Raw genomic sequence first — 13,670 nt, 5'->3', positions numbered from 1 at the left:
TGTTGGAAAGGGCCTCCAAATGTGTACTTTAGAGCACTAACACAGGAGGGCTTGCGCGCCTCGCCCCGGGGCAGGTTGCCCGCACACCGCGGAGGCCGCTCGGGCGCGCCTGGCTCTGCCCGGCCCAAGGGCAGCGAGGCCGGCGGCGGCGGCGGCGCGCTGAGGCCCCGCCGGAGCTGCCCTACGCCGCCCCCGCCCCGCCGCCGCCCTCGCAGACAGCCGGGAGCGGCTTGCAGGGCGCAAAGCGGGCGGCTCCTCGGCCATGAGGCGGCCAGCGCCCTCCTCCGCCCCCGGGCACGGCCAAAGCGGCCGCCTCTGGGCGAGACCCGCGGGCGGCGACACCTCCCGGGCAGCGCCATTTCCGCGCGGGGCCGGCGGCGCCCAGGGCCGCGCGCTCCCCTCACCGCCCGGGCGGCTGCGCAGAGCCGAGCGGCGCGGGATGGCGGCTCTCCCCGCCCCCCCCCCCCCGCACCGCACCGCCCCGGCCGGGCCGCGGGGCGGAGCTGCGGGAAGCGGCCGCCGCAGCCGCCCCTGCCTGCCTCGGCACCGGGCTCGTAGCAAAGGGCGCCCCGGGGTTGCCGCGACCTTGGCCTTCTGCCTCTCGCCGCCCGGCGCGGCCGCGGTGCCGAGGGCCGGAGCGGCGCAGGCCGCTCCCTTCGCCCCCCCCGCCGCCGCGCAGGCCCGGCGCCGCCAGATTAGGCGGTGCGAGGCATGAAGCTGACCAAAGCCCAGTACGATGAAATAGCCCAGTTCCTGGGGCATGTGCAGCCCACCCGGCAGAGCCTGAGGAAGCTGAAGGAGAAGTTCCCTAGGTAAGTGCTTCCTGCCCTCCGCGGCCGCCAGCCCGGCGCGGGGCGGGCGGCTCGGGCCCCGGGCCCCGGCCTGCGAGCTCAATGCGGGCGGGCGAGGGGCCGCAGGGGGCCGCTCCGCCAGCTCCAGCCGCTGCCCCCAGTTCCAGGCCCCACACGGTGCACAATCACTCGGACACGCACACGGTCACCGACGGCAAGTGACAGCTCGCTGAAGCTGCTGCGAGGAGCACCCTGGCTCCTCGCTCGCTGTGACCTGAGAAGTTGGCACAAAATAAAGAGCGCTTCCCCCCGCCCCCGCCACACGGCCAAATAAAAGCTCTCGGGTCACTCGTGAGGCTCTTAAACACCAAGTAGATCTTCTTACGTGAATGAAGCCTTAAGGCTCAGCCCATTCCTCTGCAGCTGAGACCAAGGGTGGAATCCGGCCTGCAATACCCCTGCCCCTGTGGCTTAGGGAAAAGGGGCTTTCCGGACCCATAACTCTTTACTTGGTGCTGCTCTCCAGTTGAAGGCTGGAAAAGGGATCATCTACTTATATGTGAGCATTCATCTGCTTCCTCGCCTGAGCTGCTTTCAGAATTGTCAAAAGACATTTTGCAAATGACCATAGGCCAGCATGGAAGGGTGTACATGGCAGAATGTTCTCCATGCAGTGATCTTCATTGCCAAAATTTGCTTATTAACAACAACAACAGAGTTGTAAAGGACACGTTGCAAGGTTTTTCTCTTTTTTCGGGTGTGGGGGAAGGATTACTAGTGCTGAATTGGACAGGAAAGCAAATCAGATTCTGTGGGGAAAGGAGTGGTGCCGTCTAAAATGCACCAGAAAACTGCAGGTTTTTTAAGTGCTGTGCTTACTTTGGTGAGAGAGAGAAAGAAGTAAAACAGAAAATCGTTCCTATGCTTCCTGAGCGAGCCTTGCTACTCCTACCACAAGCGTGGCTGCGGAAACTGTCTGAAGCTGTGTATAACTTACAGTAAGTAGATGAAGAGCCAACATTAACTTAGGCTTTTAAACAGTCCAGTGAAATCTTTTCCTTTTCAGGGAAGTGTGTAATGTAGCTAAAAATCAAGCTGAGGGAATAACCCTGTTATAGAGAAGAAGCCATGCTAAAGCAATGTGGTTGGTTCAGTGAGTTGGATTGCTGGGAGCCCAGCTCATCTTGCACAGTACTGCTGCAACTTGGGAAACCTCTTGCTGGACAGCATATGTCTAAGGAGCTTAGACTTGGCTTTATCACTTTGGTGCTAATGAAATTAGAAGAGAGTGTGTTCTCTTTTTCTAGTCTCCTTATAAAGCTGTCTTGAAAGAAGGTTAGAATTTGGATGGTTTGCCAGGTCAGTCACTGTGTGTAGGAACCTGCTTCCAAGACAGATCCATAGGCACATGAGTGTCTGTAGTAGGGAAAATAAGTTTGTCAGAAAACTACCAGGCCTTTCTGCTGATACGTTTTACTTCCCAGTCCACTCCTTCGACGCTGCAAGAGATCTATTGACTCCTCTGTTTCAGAACTTAATGACTACCGAAAAGCTACATACTAATAACAATGTAGAGGTATATCAGGAAAAAATTACATTTTTTCCAAAGCAGCTGGCTCAGGTGTGGCGAACACTTAAAAGCAGAGATGAGCTATAGTAGTTGCTTCCATGATTTGCTGGGTTAATATACTGTTATCTTGTTACGTACATTATGAGATGAGAATGCCCTCTTCTGAATTCTGCTTGTAGGCCTCTCCTGAATTTTGTTTGTCCATCCGGGGAGAATGCTAAAATCTTACATTTTAATGATGAATGAATTGATACCTTCTTTTAAAATTGTCTGTCTGAAGTATAATTTGAGGCAGTCTGCATGTCTCCTTTCTGTGAATGGCTCACCAAGTGATGGTTCTTTGTTTTCTTTTTGTTTATTTCTCACAGCAGGACAGATGCAGAAGACCCTCAGAGAAAAAGTTTGAAGTAGCAAAATGTTGGGCTAATGATTTTGACATGCAGTAAAAAAAAAAAAAATGCATTCCAGGCTTAGCAGCAAGGGAGGTGTATTGAAATAGATACATGTTACAACGTGAAAAACAGGCAGTCTCTATAACTGTTATCTTGTAAAAGAGGCCAGCTGCAGAGATTTGGAAACTTGTGTGCCATTTTAAGTGCTAAAGGGGAGGCTTTTTCAATGATTAGTTTTACAACTGTGGAATAAGTTTCTTATAATCTAGAACCTGTGTCATTCTCTTCTAGACAAGATGGGTCTGATTGGACTTTCTGGCTGCTTTTTTTCTTTATGGAAAGCAAAATCAAACAAACAAAACCCCCAGTCCACCCACTCCAACTTTCTAATTCAGTGTTTTTAACAAAATATTCCAGAATCTATCATGGCATTTGCAATGTGATGAAGTTGTCCATAACCAGTTTGCCATTATTATATGGTAACAGTTGCTGATTCACACTGGAAAGTACTAACATCTATAATAGCTGCTTTCACCTTGCATGTTCAATCTTTCCCCGGGAAGAACCAGTATTCCACTGGTAATGCAATACATAAATTGACAGTTTTCAGGTATTTCTGGTTCCTACTGCCTCATAGATCTTGCGAGTCTTTGGATTTCTGCATTAATCTGCTCAGGTTTTTTTCTAATACTGTCCTTTCTAGGGGTTCCTCCCTTGTCTGTTGTGTTTCTTGAAGACTCACAGTTTATGCTCCTTATTTATATAAAGTATGTTTCACACTTCGTTATGGGCCTGCTCTTGTTCTGCAATTTCTCCCTAAGAATAATTTCTAATTTCCATAAAACTGTTGCTACAATTTAGTGTGTATAGGTATGCTATGTGGTGGCTGCTAACATGACCTGTGAATCTAAATAATTTTTAACAGAGTAGTTTGTTCTTTACTATTATTGAACTACTTCATCAGGTGAGCTTACTGCTTCGAAAGGGTGATGCCACGTGATTTATTAATGTCACGTAGTTAAAATTAGACTGCTTCTAATACTGTTTATCTTTATGCAAGCATTGAGACTTTTTTACTTTTTTTTTTTACGATCCTGTAACATGGATTTAGTCTACTTTGCTTAAAATCCAGTTATTTTGCAAAAATAGAAACTCAGGAATCAAATTGCTGTTCTTTTTCTGTTAGTACTGCACTTTGTATTCCATGCCTGGCAGTTACTGATGTATTTATTTATTTATTTATTCTTAAAGTGTTTGTTACATGCTTAGCTTGTAATGTGTTCATGTTTAGCAGCAGGAGTTTTGGATGACCTGAGGATTATCAAAATGTAATTTTGAGCACTAAGCACGATAAATCTCTGTGAGTATTGGATCACTGTTCCTTTGAGCTTCTTAATTTATATACCACTGGACTGATAATTCTGTATGTTCTGTATTGTGCTCTTCTAAAGCATACCACTTTTCTGCTATGTTTCTCACCTGAATTTATCTACTTGCTAATAATTTGTCATTTTCTTTGTAGCTTCTGTATTTTATTCTTCCACTTTCTCTTTAGCCATGGGCTCATGTTCTTCTGTGATACTGTTCTCAATGAGACCTAATGTCTAAGTTGGCTTACCTATTGTAAGGCTAGTTGTAGGGAATGTAAGGTATTGCAGGAAATGCTCTGAGGCAGTTACAATCTCTATCGTTTCAGTGCTGGTTTCTCTCTTAAATAGTAGTTAGAGCTGCCTACAAGTAAAATCTTCTGCATAAGAATCACCTTAGTGTTACCTATTTATGGTGACAAGATGTAGGTTAGACCTTTACACTTTTAACTGTATTCAAAGACTATTTTAACTTGTCCAGAAAAGTCCCGCTTCTAAGGGTTTGATTTATACCCAAGCTGATATTCTAGTACTTCAGTTCAGTTGTTTCCAGGAGGGAAAAAAATTGCAGTTCTTCTGTATGTGGCAGAATACATAGTTTCTCTTCAGCAACTTTTCCTGAAGCTTCTTACCAATAGAACATGATTGACAAATGACTGGACCCTTCTCAGATCTATACCTTGTACATATTTTGCTGCTTGTCTTTGTGTCCAATTCTGATTGAATATTACAGTTTTCTTGATTGACTCTTCCTCTGGTCTCTACCAGGCTTTCTAAGGGTGTAAGGTTTGCTGACCCAATTCATTATGGTACTGTCTTGTTTTTTCTTCTGCAAAGTTTTTCCTGGTTTGGTTCTGTTCCAAATCTTTTGAGTTTCTTACGCTACATTGTACTTGAATTGGGGATTCCAGAAACTTTCTGACAGTGCAAGTTGGCTCAGTAACCTTGCATCTTTTGCAGATGCAAACCCCGTGTTTTTCAAGTTCTTGCATTGAACCATTGTGAAACATATTTCATTCCATCTAGGAGTGCTGTATTCTTCCATAGCACAATTAGTGCAGTCTGTATTGTTTCTCTTCCTTGCTTAAAGTTGTTAAACAAACTTAGTGCCTCTAGCCCAACTTCCCTTTCAGTACCTTCACTTTTATTCCTGTAAAAGAAGCGTTCTTTTTTGAGCCTATCTGAGTGCAAACTGTGTTTATAGAGAGTTTCAAAGTACTACGATTTCAAAGTATTAGAATTTATAGCAGCTGCTCTTTGCAGGTCTTCACTTTTCTTCTGTGCATCTGTTCAAAGAAGTACTGTCCTGTTTGTGTCCCTTCTGTGAAAGTTTCCTTCACAGTGACCAGGAAGAGCTTTTTTTACAGCACAAAGGTAAGGGAAGGTGGCATAAATGTGAGAAGAACTTTTGGGGTTTTTTTTTCCCCCTTCCTTTTTTTCCCAGTAAGCAAGAGAAAAATGTGATGCACAGGTTCATATTGATATACTTGATATTTGAGTATGGATATTTGGTTTTAACTTATGTAACTTCGTGTTTGATTATTGGAATGTACACCTGTCTTCTTCATTACTTAATATCACTTCAAGTTTTACACACATTTTCAGTAGTTATGTTGCTTTTTCTCCAAATTACTGATAGCTTTATTAAATGGCACCAGGCCTGGAAAGCATCCCAACAAGATTTTTCATTTGAAAAAAAAATGTTATCTGCATGGTAATGTCTCACAATGTAAATTGGAAAATTTAATCTGTTTATTATTTGCTCATTTTTATCACTTTCTCAGTGATGGTTCATACTGAAACAAAGGCCCTAAAGAGGTTTAAATGTATGGCATCAATATTATTTCTTTTACCAGCCATTTAAGACTGAGTTAACATTTTTTTCTTCCTCTTTCCCAGTGTCATTATTGCCTCTCTTTTTGGTTTTTAGAGTTGGGGGTAGATATGCCTTTGGTTTTCCTCTTCCAGCCAGTTTTATTTACAAGGAAATATATTGCTTTTTAGTGAATAATTTCATTCTGCCTTTGTTCTGTTGCTTAGATTATCAAGCAGTACTGATAAGCCCAAGATGGTTGCAGTGGGAAACAGGAAGGTAGAACTGCTCCTCTCTTTCATCTCCCTCTTTTTTTTTTTTTTCCCCCTTTCAATTTCTGCGTTCTGGTACCTGCTGCTAATGGAGCCTGGAGATTGAGTCAAGGTGGAAGGAAAATTCTCTGTCCTCTGCTCTAGTGCTCCTTGGAGTGCTGTTACCCAGGAAGGAGGACAGTGAAGCTCAAGAACAGAGAGCAGCTAGCTGTCTATGTGGATTTCAGAGCTCTAGGCTCAGGACTCAAGCACAGGTGTATTAGACGGGGAAATCTTACCTATGAGCAGGCAACCTACTGGTGTGTGACACTTCAGTTGCACTCTCTTCTGCCTGGAAAGGCTCTCGTCATAGCAAAACTGACATAATTCTTGTTAACTTCTCCTGTTCTCCCTGCTCTTCTGAATAGTTGGTTAATTATTTTGGAAAGCAGGGGAACTAGGCTGTTTTTCTTTACTCTGCAAACACTGATCTAGCAGATGTCATTTGGAAAGTTGCCTTTGTGCCTATGAGTGCTAGAAACTTATTTCTTTTACAAAAAAAGAAAGTATAAAGGCACATTTTAAGCTCCCTCTTCTTTTCTGTATGGTCACTGCTTAACAATGAAATAAATTCATGCTCTGCCTATATAAACCAACATATAAATCAATTTCAGTAGACCAGCTCATGAGAGAAAAGAATGTGGAAGTTAGTAGGAGATGCAGAGACTTGGAGGGAGAGGCTAAATGGCCTTTGCTATATTTCCACCCTGTCTATTTTGAAGTGGCAAATTCTTTGCACTGGTGTACTGTGTCTAAATGATCTGGAGCATATAGCTAGAGCAGCTATGAAAGCAGTAGATTTTTTAAAGCTTTGTATTTCTTTTTTCTTCTTTTATGTTAAGACTTCAGAGCAAACAAAGTTTTACAGTACTGTTTGGTTTTGTCTATTATATGTAGCAAAAGCCTAATAAAATTTAAAATTTGCTATGTACTTGAAGCTGCATTTAACCTCACAGGTAAACAAATTTATAATAAGAGATGAGAAAGAGGTCTTGGCTCATTATTTGAGAAGAAAATTAACAATATACAAGTTTTCAGAAATGACCTACAATAAAATGTAGCATATTAAAAATAAGCATAAAATTAAATTAAAATTTACTATACAGAGTAATTGTGTGAGCTCTGAACTGGTATTGTTCCCTTTGGAAAGATGTTCTTGCTGTTTGAATCCTTGATAGGATATCTCCTGTAAGATACGACAACTTTGATAGGCTAAACCAGAAGGTGGTTCAGGTTTTCTCTTTTCACTGTAATTGCCAGTGAACAAGCCTTAAAGAACTTGTAACTGGTTGGATTTGGTATGTCTTGCTAAAAAACTGCTTATGGTATGACCCTAAGTAGGAAGGGTACTAACCCTCCCCTGTAATACAAAGGGATTGTATTGTGTGACAGAAATTAACTAAATGAGCACGTAACTCAGAAGAACTATTCATTAGATTAAACGTAAGATACTTATTTAAAAGCTAGATATTAGTAGCAGTGGAAGCTTTCAGAGTAGAATGGGAAATATAGTTTTGCTCAGTTTTGGGGCTCTCCAATACCAACAGGCTGGATTTAGACAGAAAATTCTTATGTTGACACATGTAAATTCTAGGTCTTCAGGACATGAGTGCCTTCCAGATTTGTTTGGAAAGAGATGGAAAGGATTTTTCTGAGTTGTTTGCGTGTTATCGATTAACTAAAAAGTAGATGACATGTATAAGTGTATGTCAACATGAAAGTTAATTTTCAGGGAAGTCCGTTGTAGTTTTCTGTTACAATTTTTATAAGTGTAATCATACTTTTCCTTACAAGCATTCCCACATATGTTGTCCATCTTAGCAGAATGCAAAGTTATTTTAAATGTTAGTCTTGAAATTTTGCTTGAAATACGCAACCAAAATTAAGGTTATACTTTCTGAATTCTTGAGTACTGATAAGTCTCTTCCTTCTCTCTGAACCTTTTCCCCTTCCAATACAGGAAGTGCCACCATATGGGAATACAGTTCATTTTATAAAAAAAAAAAAAAAATCACACAGAACAGGACTTACTACACTTGTGAAATTCATTTTGGCTGAATAAAGAGAAAGCCTGTTTGGCCTTGAGGAATTTATACAAACCACTTAGAAGCCAATCCTATATCCTTTGAAGATTTGATGGTGAAATACAATGATTGGAGGGGGCCTCTTAAAACAGACGTGGAAATTAATTCCCTATAATTTGAAAACACGTTCTGAGTCTATTGTAGCTAGGTGTTCTTGTTTAATACAGAAGAAAAGAAAGAAAGAGAAAAAAAGAGAAAAAAGAAAAAGGACAGGAAAAAAAGAAAGAAAAAGAAAAAATAAAAAAGATTAAATTATAGACAAGAGGGAAAAGAGAAAATGCAAGAGGAAAAATGGGAGGGAACAAGAAATAAAAAGGGAGAAAAAAGAGAGAAAAGGAAAAGAAAAAAGGAAAATAAAGAATGGGAAAAGAGAAAGAGAAGGAAAAAGATAAAAAGGGAAAGAAGGAGAGGAAGAAAGAAAAAGAAAGAGAAATGAAATCCCTTTATATGTCAAAGCTGGGGGAGTTGTCTTGGTCACAGTGTACATTACTGTGTTGCTTCATGAAGTTTAATTTGATTGTACTTTTTGCCACTTCACAAATTCCATGGTTGTGATAATCACCAGTAGGATAAGAATATAAGTCATGTGGCACTGTTTTTTTTAAGTATTTCATTCTAAAGCAAGCTTGGTGTCATCAGACAGACCAACAGATGTCTATAGATTTAAAGGCCAGATTATGTTGGTTGTTAAGGAAGGATGAAGTGGAAGTTTTAACACTGACCATATGTGCATTTTAATTGACTCATGGATTTTAGGATACCATTATATTCATGTTGCTTGTAGTTAAGGACAATGATGATAAAAATGGTAATTCTTGATTGCATTTCAGAAACAGTTCCATGCTGTATCATTCTTCTGAAGCCTGCAAACAAGTCTAGGCTAGTTTTATGAGCAGAGGGGATTTGCTACATCAGAGGGGAAAATATTTTATTCATGTGTTGTTTTTTGGACAATCATATTCTGGGCTATATTACAATGGCACGATAAATTGCTGAATACACTGTCTGCTGAATATGACCTCACCATGAAAAATTTGATGCATTAGAGTAGGAAAGGTTGGAATATATCAACCTTAGCTGACAGGGGACTTTGAATTTTGACCTAACACAGATGACCTTTGTGTGCAATAAAAGTGAGTTTAATCTCCAGGTCAAGGTTGAGGTGAACGGTAGGGCAATGTGGATTGGTTTGTGCTGGCTATGGCTGGATCACACCTAGCAAGCAAGGAAATCCAAGGTCTTTGCATTTCAGAGTAACCAAATGCTTATTTACCTAAAGTTTACTCGTATCTCTTATACCACCTTCAAAACCTGTGCTGTACTGTAGACAGCTAACTCTTCAGCAGCTGTGGACTAATTCGTTTGAAGCTCAGTGTTTCAGAATAAGAAGTGTGAGGTACGTATATTCTGCTCCTATAGATCATTGAATAGGTAAGCTAAATAAAATTTCTCCTCTAGCATGTAAAAGAAAGACTGTCGAGTATATTGCCTTGCTATGAAAAGGGTGAAATCTAGAAGCTTTATTTCTTTGACAGCTAACCTGTCTTTGGAACGTCGGAAGTTTATTCCTAGGTGGCTTACGCTTTTAGGAGGAACACAATTAAGACAGCTCTGATATGTTTCACTGGGCAAATACAAAGAAAATGGGTCCTTCTGAGCACTCCCTTGCTGTAAAAGGTATTTGATCAAAGAAGCTAAGTTACAAAATGTTTTGGGGGTTGTCTAGGTTACATAATAAAGACGTACAGATGAATTTAAATAAAAGATTGTCGTGTTTTATAGTAGTCACAAACAAAATCTGTCTTTTTAACTGGCTGGTGTTCCAGGAGTGCTATTTTACTAACACTGACAGTACATGCCCTGAATACTTTACACAGATAAGAGTGGTAGCAGTGGTGCTGTTGGAAGGAGGGGGGAAGGAGGGAGTTCTCTTTAAATCAGCCAGGAAAAAAAAAAGTTTGAGACTAATGGAAAGAACCTCTACTCCTTTAATAGAGCCTGCAAAATATATTCTCCAGGACTGATCAGCTCTGAAGGCTCTAGAGGTTTGATGATTGGAATGGCAGGAAATCACGCTTTCAGGACATAACGAATTGACTAGGCCATCCATCATTTGTTAGCATGCGCTGAAACGCTGGGTTTGTGTGCAGAGGTCTGTGATTTAGTAAATACTTGGGAGATGAATAGAGCTTACACACAAGGGAAGATATTGCTGTCCTTCAGCAGCCTTAGACACAGATCCCTGCTGAGAAGGCCGTCTGACAGCAGCTCATCAGTAACTGGCCTGTCACAGTCAGTGATGCCCACCAGCCATCCCCAGTATATTAAATGCATTTTTAATATCTGCTTCAGTAGATTTAATGAAGAAAATTTAGTTTCCATACTCTGATCACTGCTTCCTCAAGTGTTTTAAAGCATTGAGTGAAGCACTTGCAAGAAAGGAACTGTGCTGATACCTGGAGGAGTTGACTGAAAATGAAACAGAATGCAAACAGGAGTGTTATTATACAAACGGTTTCCTTAAAGCAAAACAAAAATGTTTGGGAAAAGCAGTGATCTTAGAAACAATTGACCCTCCTGCAGAGGGACCTTATGCAGCAGGCTGTACAGCAGCAGAGATGCAATGCTGGAAAAGTGCATGCACGGTGGTTCTGTTTAGTGTGGCTGGGCTTGCCAAAAGGCGTAATTGCATTTCCTACGCTTTCAGATGTCAGTACTTGAATCAGACCATCATGCTCTCCAGCTTTCAGAGTCCTGAGAGGAGGGTGGCTATGAATGGAAGGAATGGAATAGATCATGTTTTTAATAACTAACATAGATGTTGGGTTGGTTTGGGCATTCTTGCGAGGGATGCAGTTGGTGAAAATCATTGTAGCATTCCATGATATTATTTAAGCAGATGTAGGGAACAAATAATAAGACACAATGGAAAATAAAACTTCTGCTATATTATAACTTAGCAGGCTCATTGAGAGTTATTCAATACTGACATGCTGCTTGTAAGGATTGTACGGAATTATTTTTTTAACTTTGTAGCAAATGATAAGATCTTTTGCTGTCTATATATATAAACTTCATAGTTGTTTGAATTTCCTGGGAACTTTCAGGGAAAACTTCTGTTTACATAAAGGCAAATATGCTGGTTTTCATTTTCTAACAAGATTCAGTGCTTATGATATTTACTTCAAGACAGCAAGACAAACAAATCGATTTTGTTGCAAACCTCTATTTGAAACATTCACTTCTTGAGCTTTTTTTCCCTCAGGAATCCATTCTGTGTTCACAGAAGAGAAAGCAAGTGCCGAATGAGACCTATAAATTTGATTCTTGTATGTGTCAAAACAGTAATGTATTAAATGCATATTATTATAAAAATTTAAGACATGTCCTAAACACTTACATTTTTATAACACATGACAATATTAAATAATACATTTTCTTGTTAGCATCTGTTTGCTGTCATTGGTGGCAGGACCTATGATTTATTACTTAAATTAATGACTACAACCATTTTGGTCCTGATATATGCCCCTAAGCTTATCACATCACTTAATAAAATAACATATATGCTTCTATGAGAGTCATTTTAATTGTTTATCCTTTAAGTTCCTGGTGAAAATACCATATCTATATGCACAATGTGAAAGTCTCAGAAGCTTGTATTAGACTTCAAACTGAGCGAAATAATGGTACGGATTAATTTCTGTAAGAATATGGGATACAGTAACCGATCCTACTAAAATTGTCTTCTAAGACAAGCCTGATAGAGTATTGTTACCAAAAAAACCCCAACAGCATTGGAAGAGGAGTGGAAAAAACTGCTGTTTCCTTCAGATCCAGTGATGGTTAAAAGCCTCGTTCATTTGTTTGTTTGACTAATTGGTACCATACAAGTAGATTTCAAACTCCCATTGGCATGCTAAGATTTCACGCTCTATGATTAGTTTTCAGCTTGTATTTCATGGAGCCCTTGTTGTCCATGGACTTCAAATGAAGAATTCAATGTAAATGAACTTCCTGTCAGCAGGCTTAAATTTGCCAAACAGGAGTCTGTGCCTGTCGTGAGAAAAATGTTTTGGTTTGTGAACCCCTCAGGTTGAAAACTTCTGTTTTGTCAGCAATTAAAACATTTTTATCTATCTTATGATTTCTTTTCATACATGTTATTTTAAATTCTGGTGTCCATAACGTTTTGAATGTGGTAGTGATGTGAATGGGATATGCTATTCCTTCCAGTGCACACTCCAGGATATCCAGTAGCCTGATTGATAGTGACAGACTCATTGCTTTATGGTGGAGAATTCTTGAACTTCAGTCCCCTGCTTTATCCTTCTCATCTGAATAGGATATTTAAGCAAATGTTGCTGTACATCCAAACTGGCAAAATGGCGTCAGGTCTGGATGTGGTGCTGAAGAGGACTTTATTGTTTGGTGAATGGCCTCTATTTGCATATCTGTATCTAGGCCTGCAAGGTCTTGGAAACATTTGATAGCATTGATTCCCAGATATCTCCAGAAGCCTCAACACTGAATAAAGATGTCCTAAGATAGCCACATTCTTTTTCCACAGAAAGAAGAATGTCAGATATTTCTTTGAGTAAGACCCATGTGATAGCAACGGTAGTCTCTTGTGTAATGCAGCCTGTCTGAAACTGTTTCAAAGACAGCATAAAACCTGTGACCAAAATAGAGGTAATACTCACTTTTGTGACTGAATTAACATAAAGGGTCTTTTGGAGTTCCTCATTGTTAATTGAGGACTCAGACAGCAATAAGGACACCGTGTATCTCTATTTCCATTTGTGGTTGTCTAGGAGATGGCAGAACTTCTTAGCAGTCCACTATTGATACTGGTAATGTCCAGTTCTTTATTGCACTTCTTCTGTGGAATGCAGATGTGTATTATGAGGCTACAGCTGGTGCAAACTACAATAATTAATAGCCAGAGAGTGAGTGTAGGTTCCTACAGATGAAAAAGCTATTGAATATTAGCCATTTCCAGCATTAATATAAAATGCATGTTGTCAATGCAGCTGTCCTTCAGTTTTCAAGACAGCTGAGCAATGTGTCTTCCTAGACAAATGCATTATCCTGGATACACAAAATATAAGAAGATAAAAATAACTCATAAGCTAGATCTCTGGTTCTTACAGAGCTTAAAAAGGAAGATTTGCTTTGACCAGTTGGCAGGTACTCCAATAGGCCACGCAAGTTCCGTTCCAAATACAGTGTTTAATGACCTCATTGCAATGAGTTATCTGATGCAGGAATATGTTTTCCTTTTTCCTATTATAAGAAACAGGAGAATTTATTATTGACCAAAAAGAGAAGTCGGACTGCAT

General features: G+C 40.6%; 1 protein-coding gene across 1 annotated transcript in view; it reads left to right on the top strand.

The window, feature by feature from the left end:
- The first annotated feature begins 711 nt into the window (after positions 1–711).
- The window catches only part of CDIN1 (CDAN1 interacting nuclease 1), a 127,093-nt gene continuing 114,134 nt past the window's right edge, over positions 712–13,670 (top strand). The window contains exon 1 of the mRNA XM_075712802.1: positions 712–812. Coding sequence (XP_075568917.1) covers positions 712–812 — 101 coding nt within the window. The remainder of the gene's footprint in view (positions 813–13,670) is intronic.

Source organism: Pelecanus crispus, chromosome 6 (assembly GCF_030463565.1).
Source record: "Pelecanus crispus isolate bPelCri1 chromosome 6, bPelCri1.pri, whole genome shotgun sequence".
Taxonomy (NCBI): Eukaryota; Metazoa; Chordata; class Aves; order Pelecaniformes; family Pelecanidae; genus Pelecanus; species Pelecanus crispus.
The sequence above is the reverse complement of the archived record's forward strand: the minus strand, read 5'-3'. Positions and strand labels throughout refer to the sequence as shown.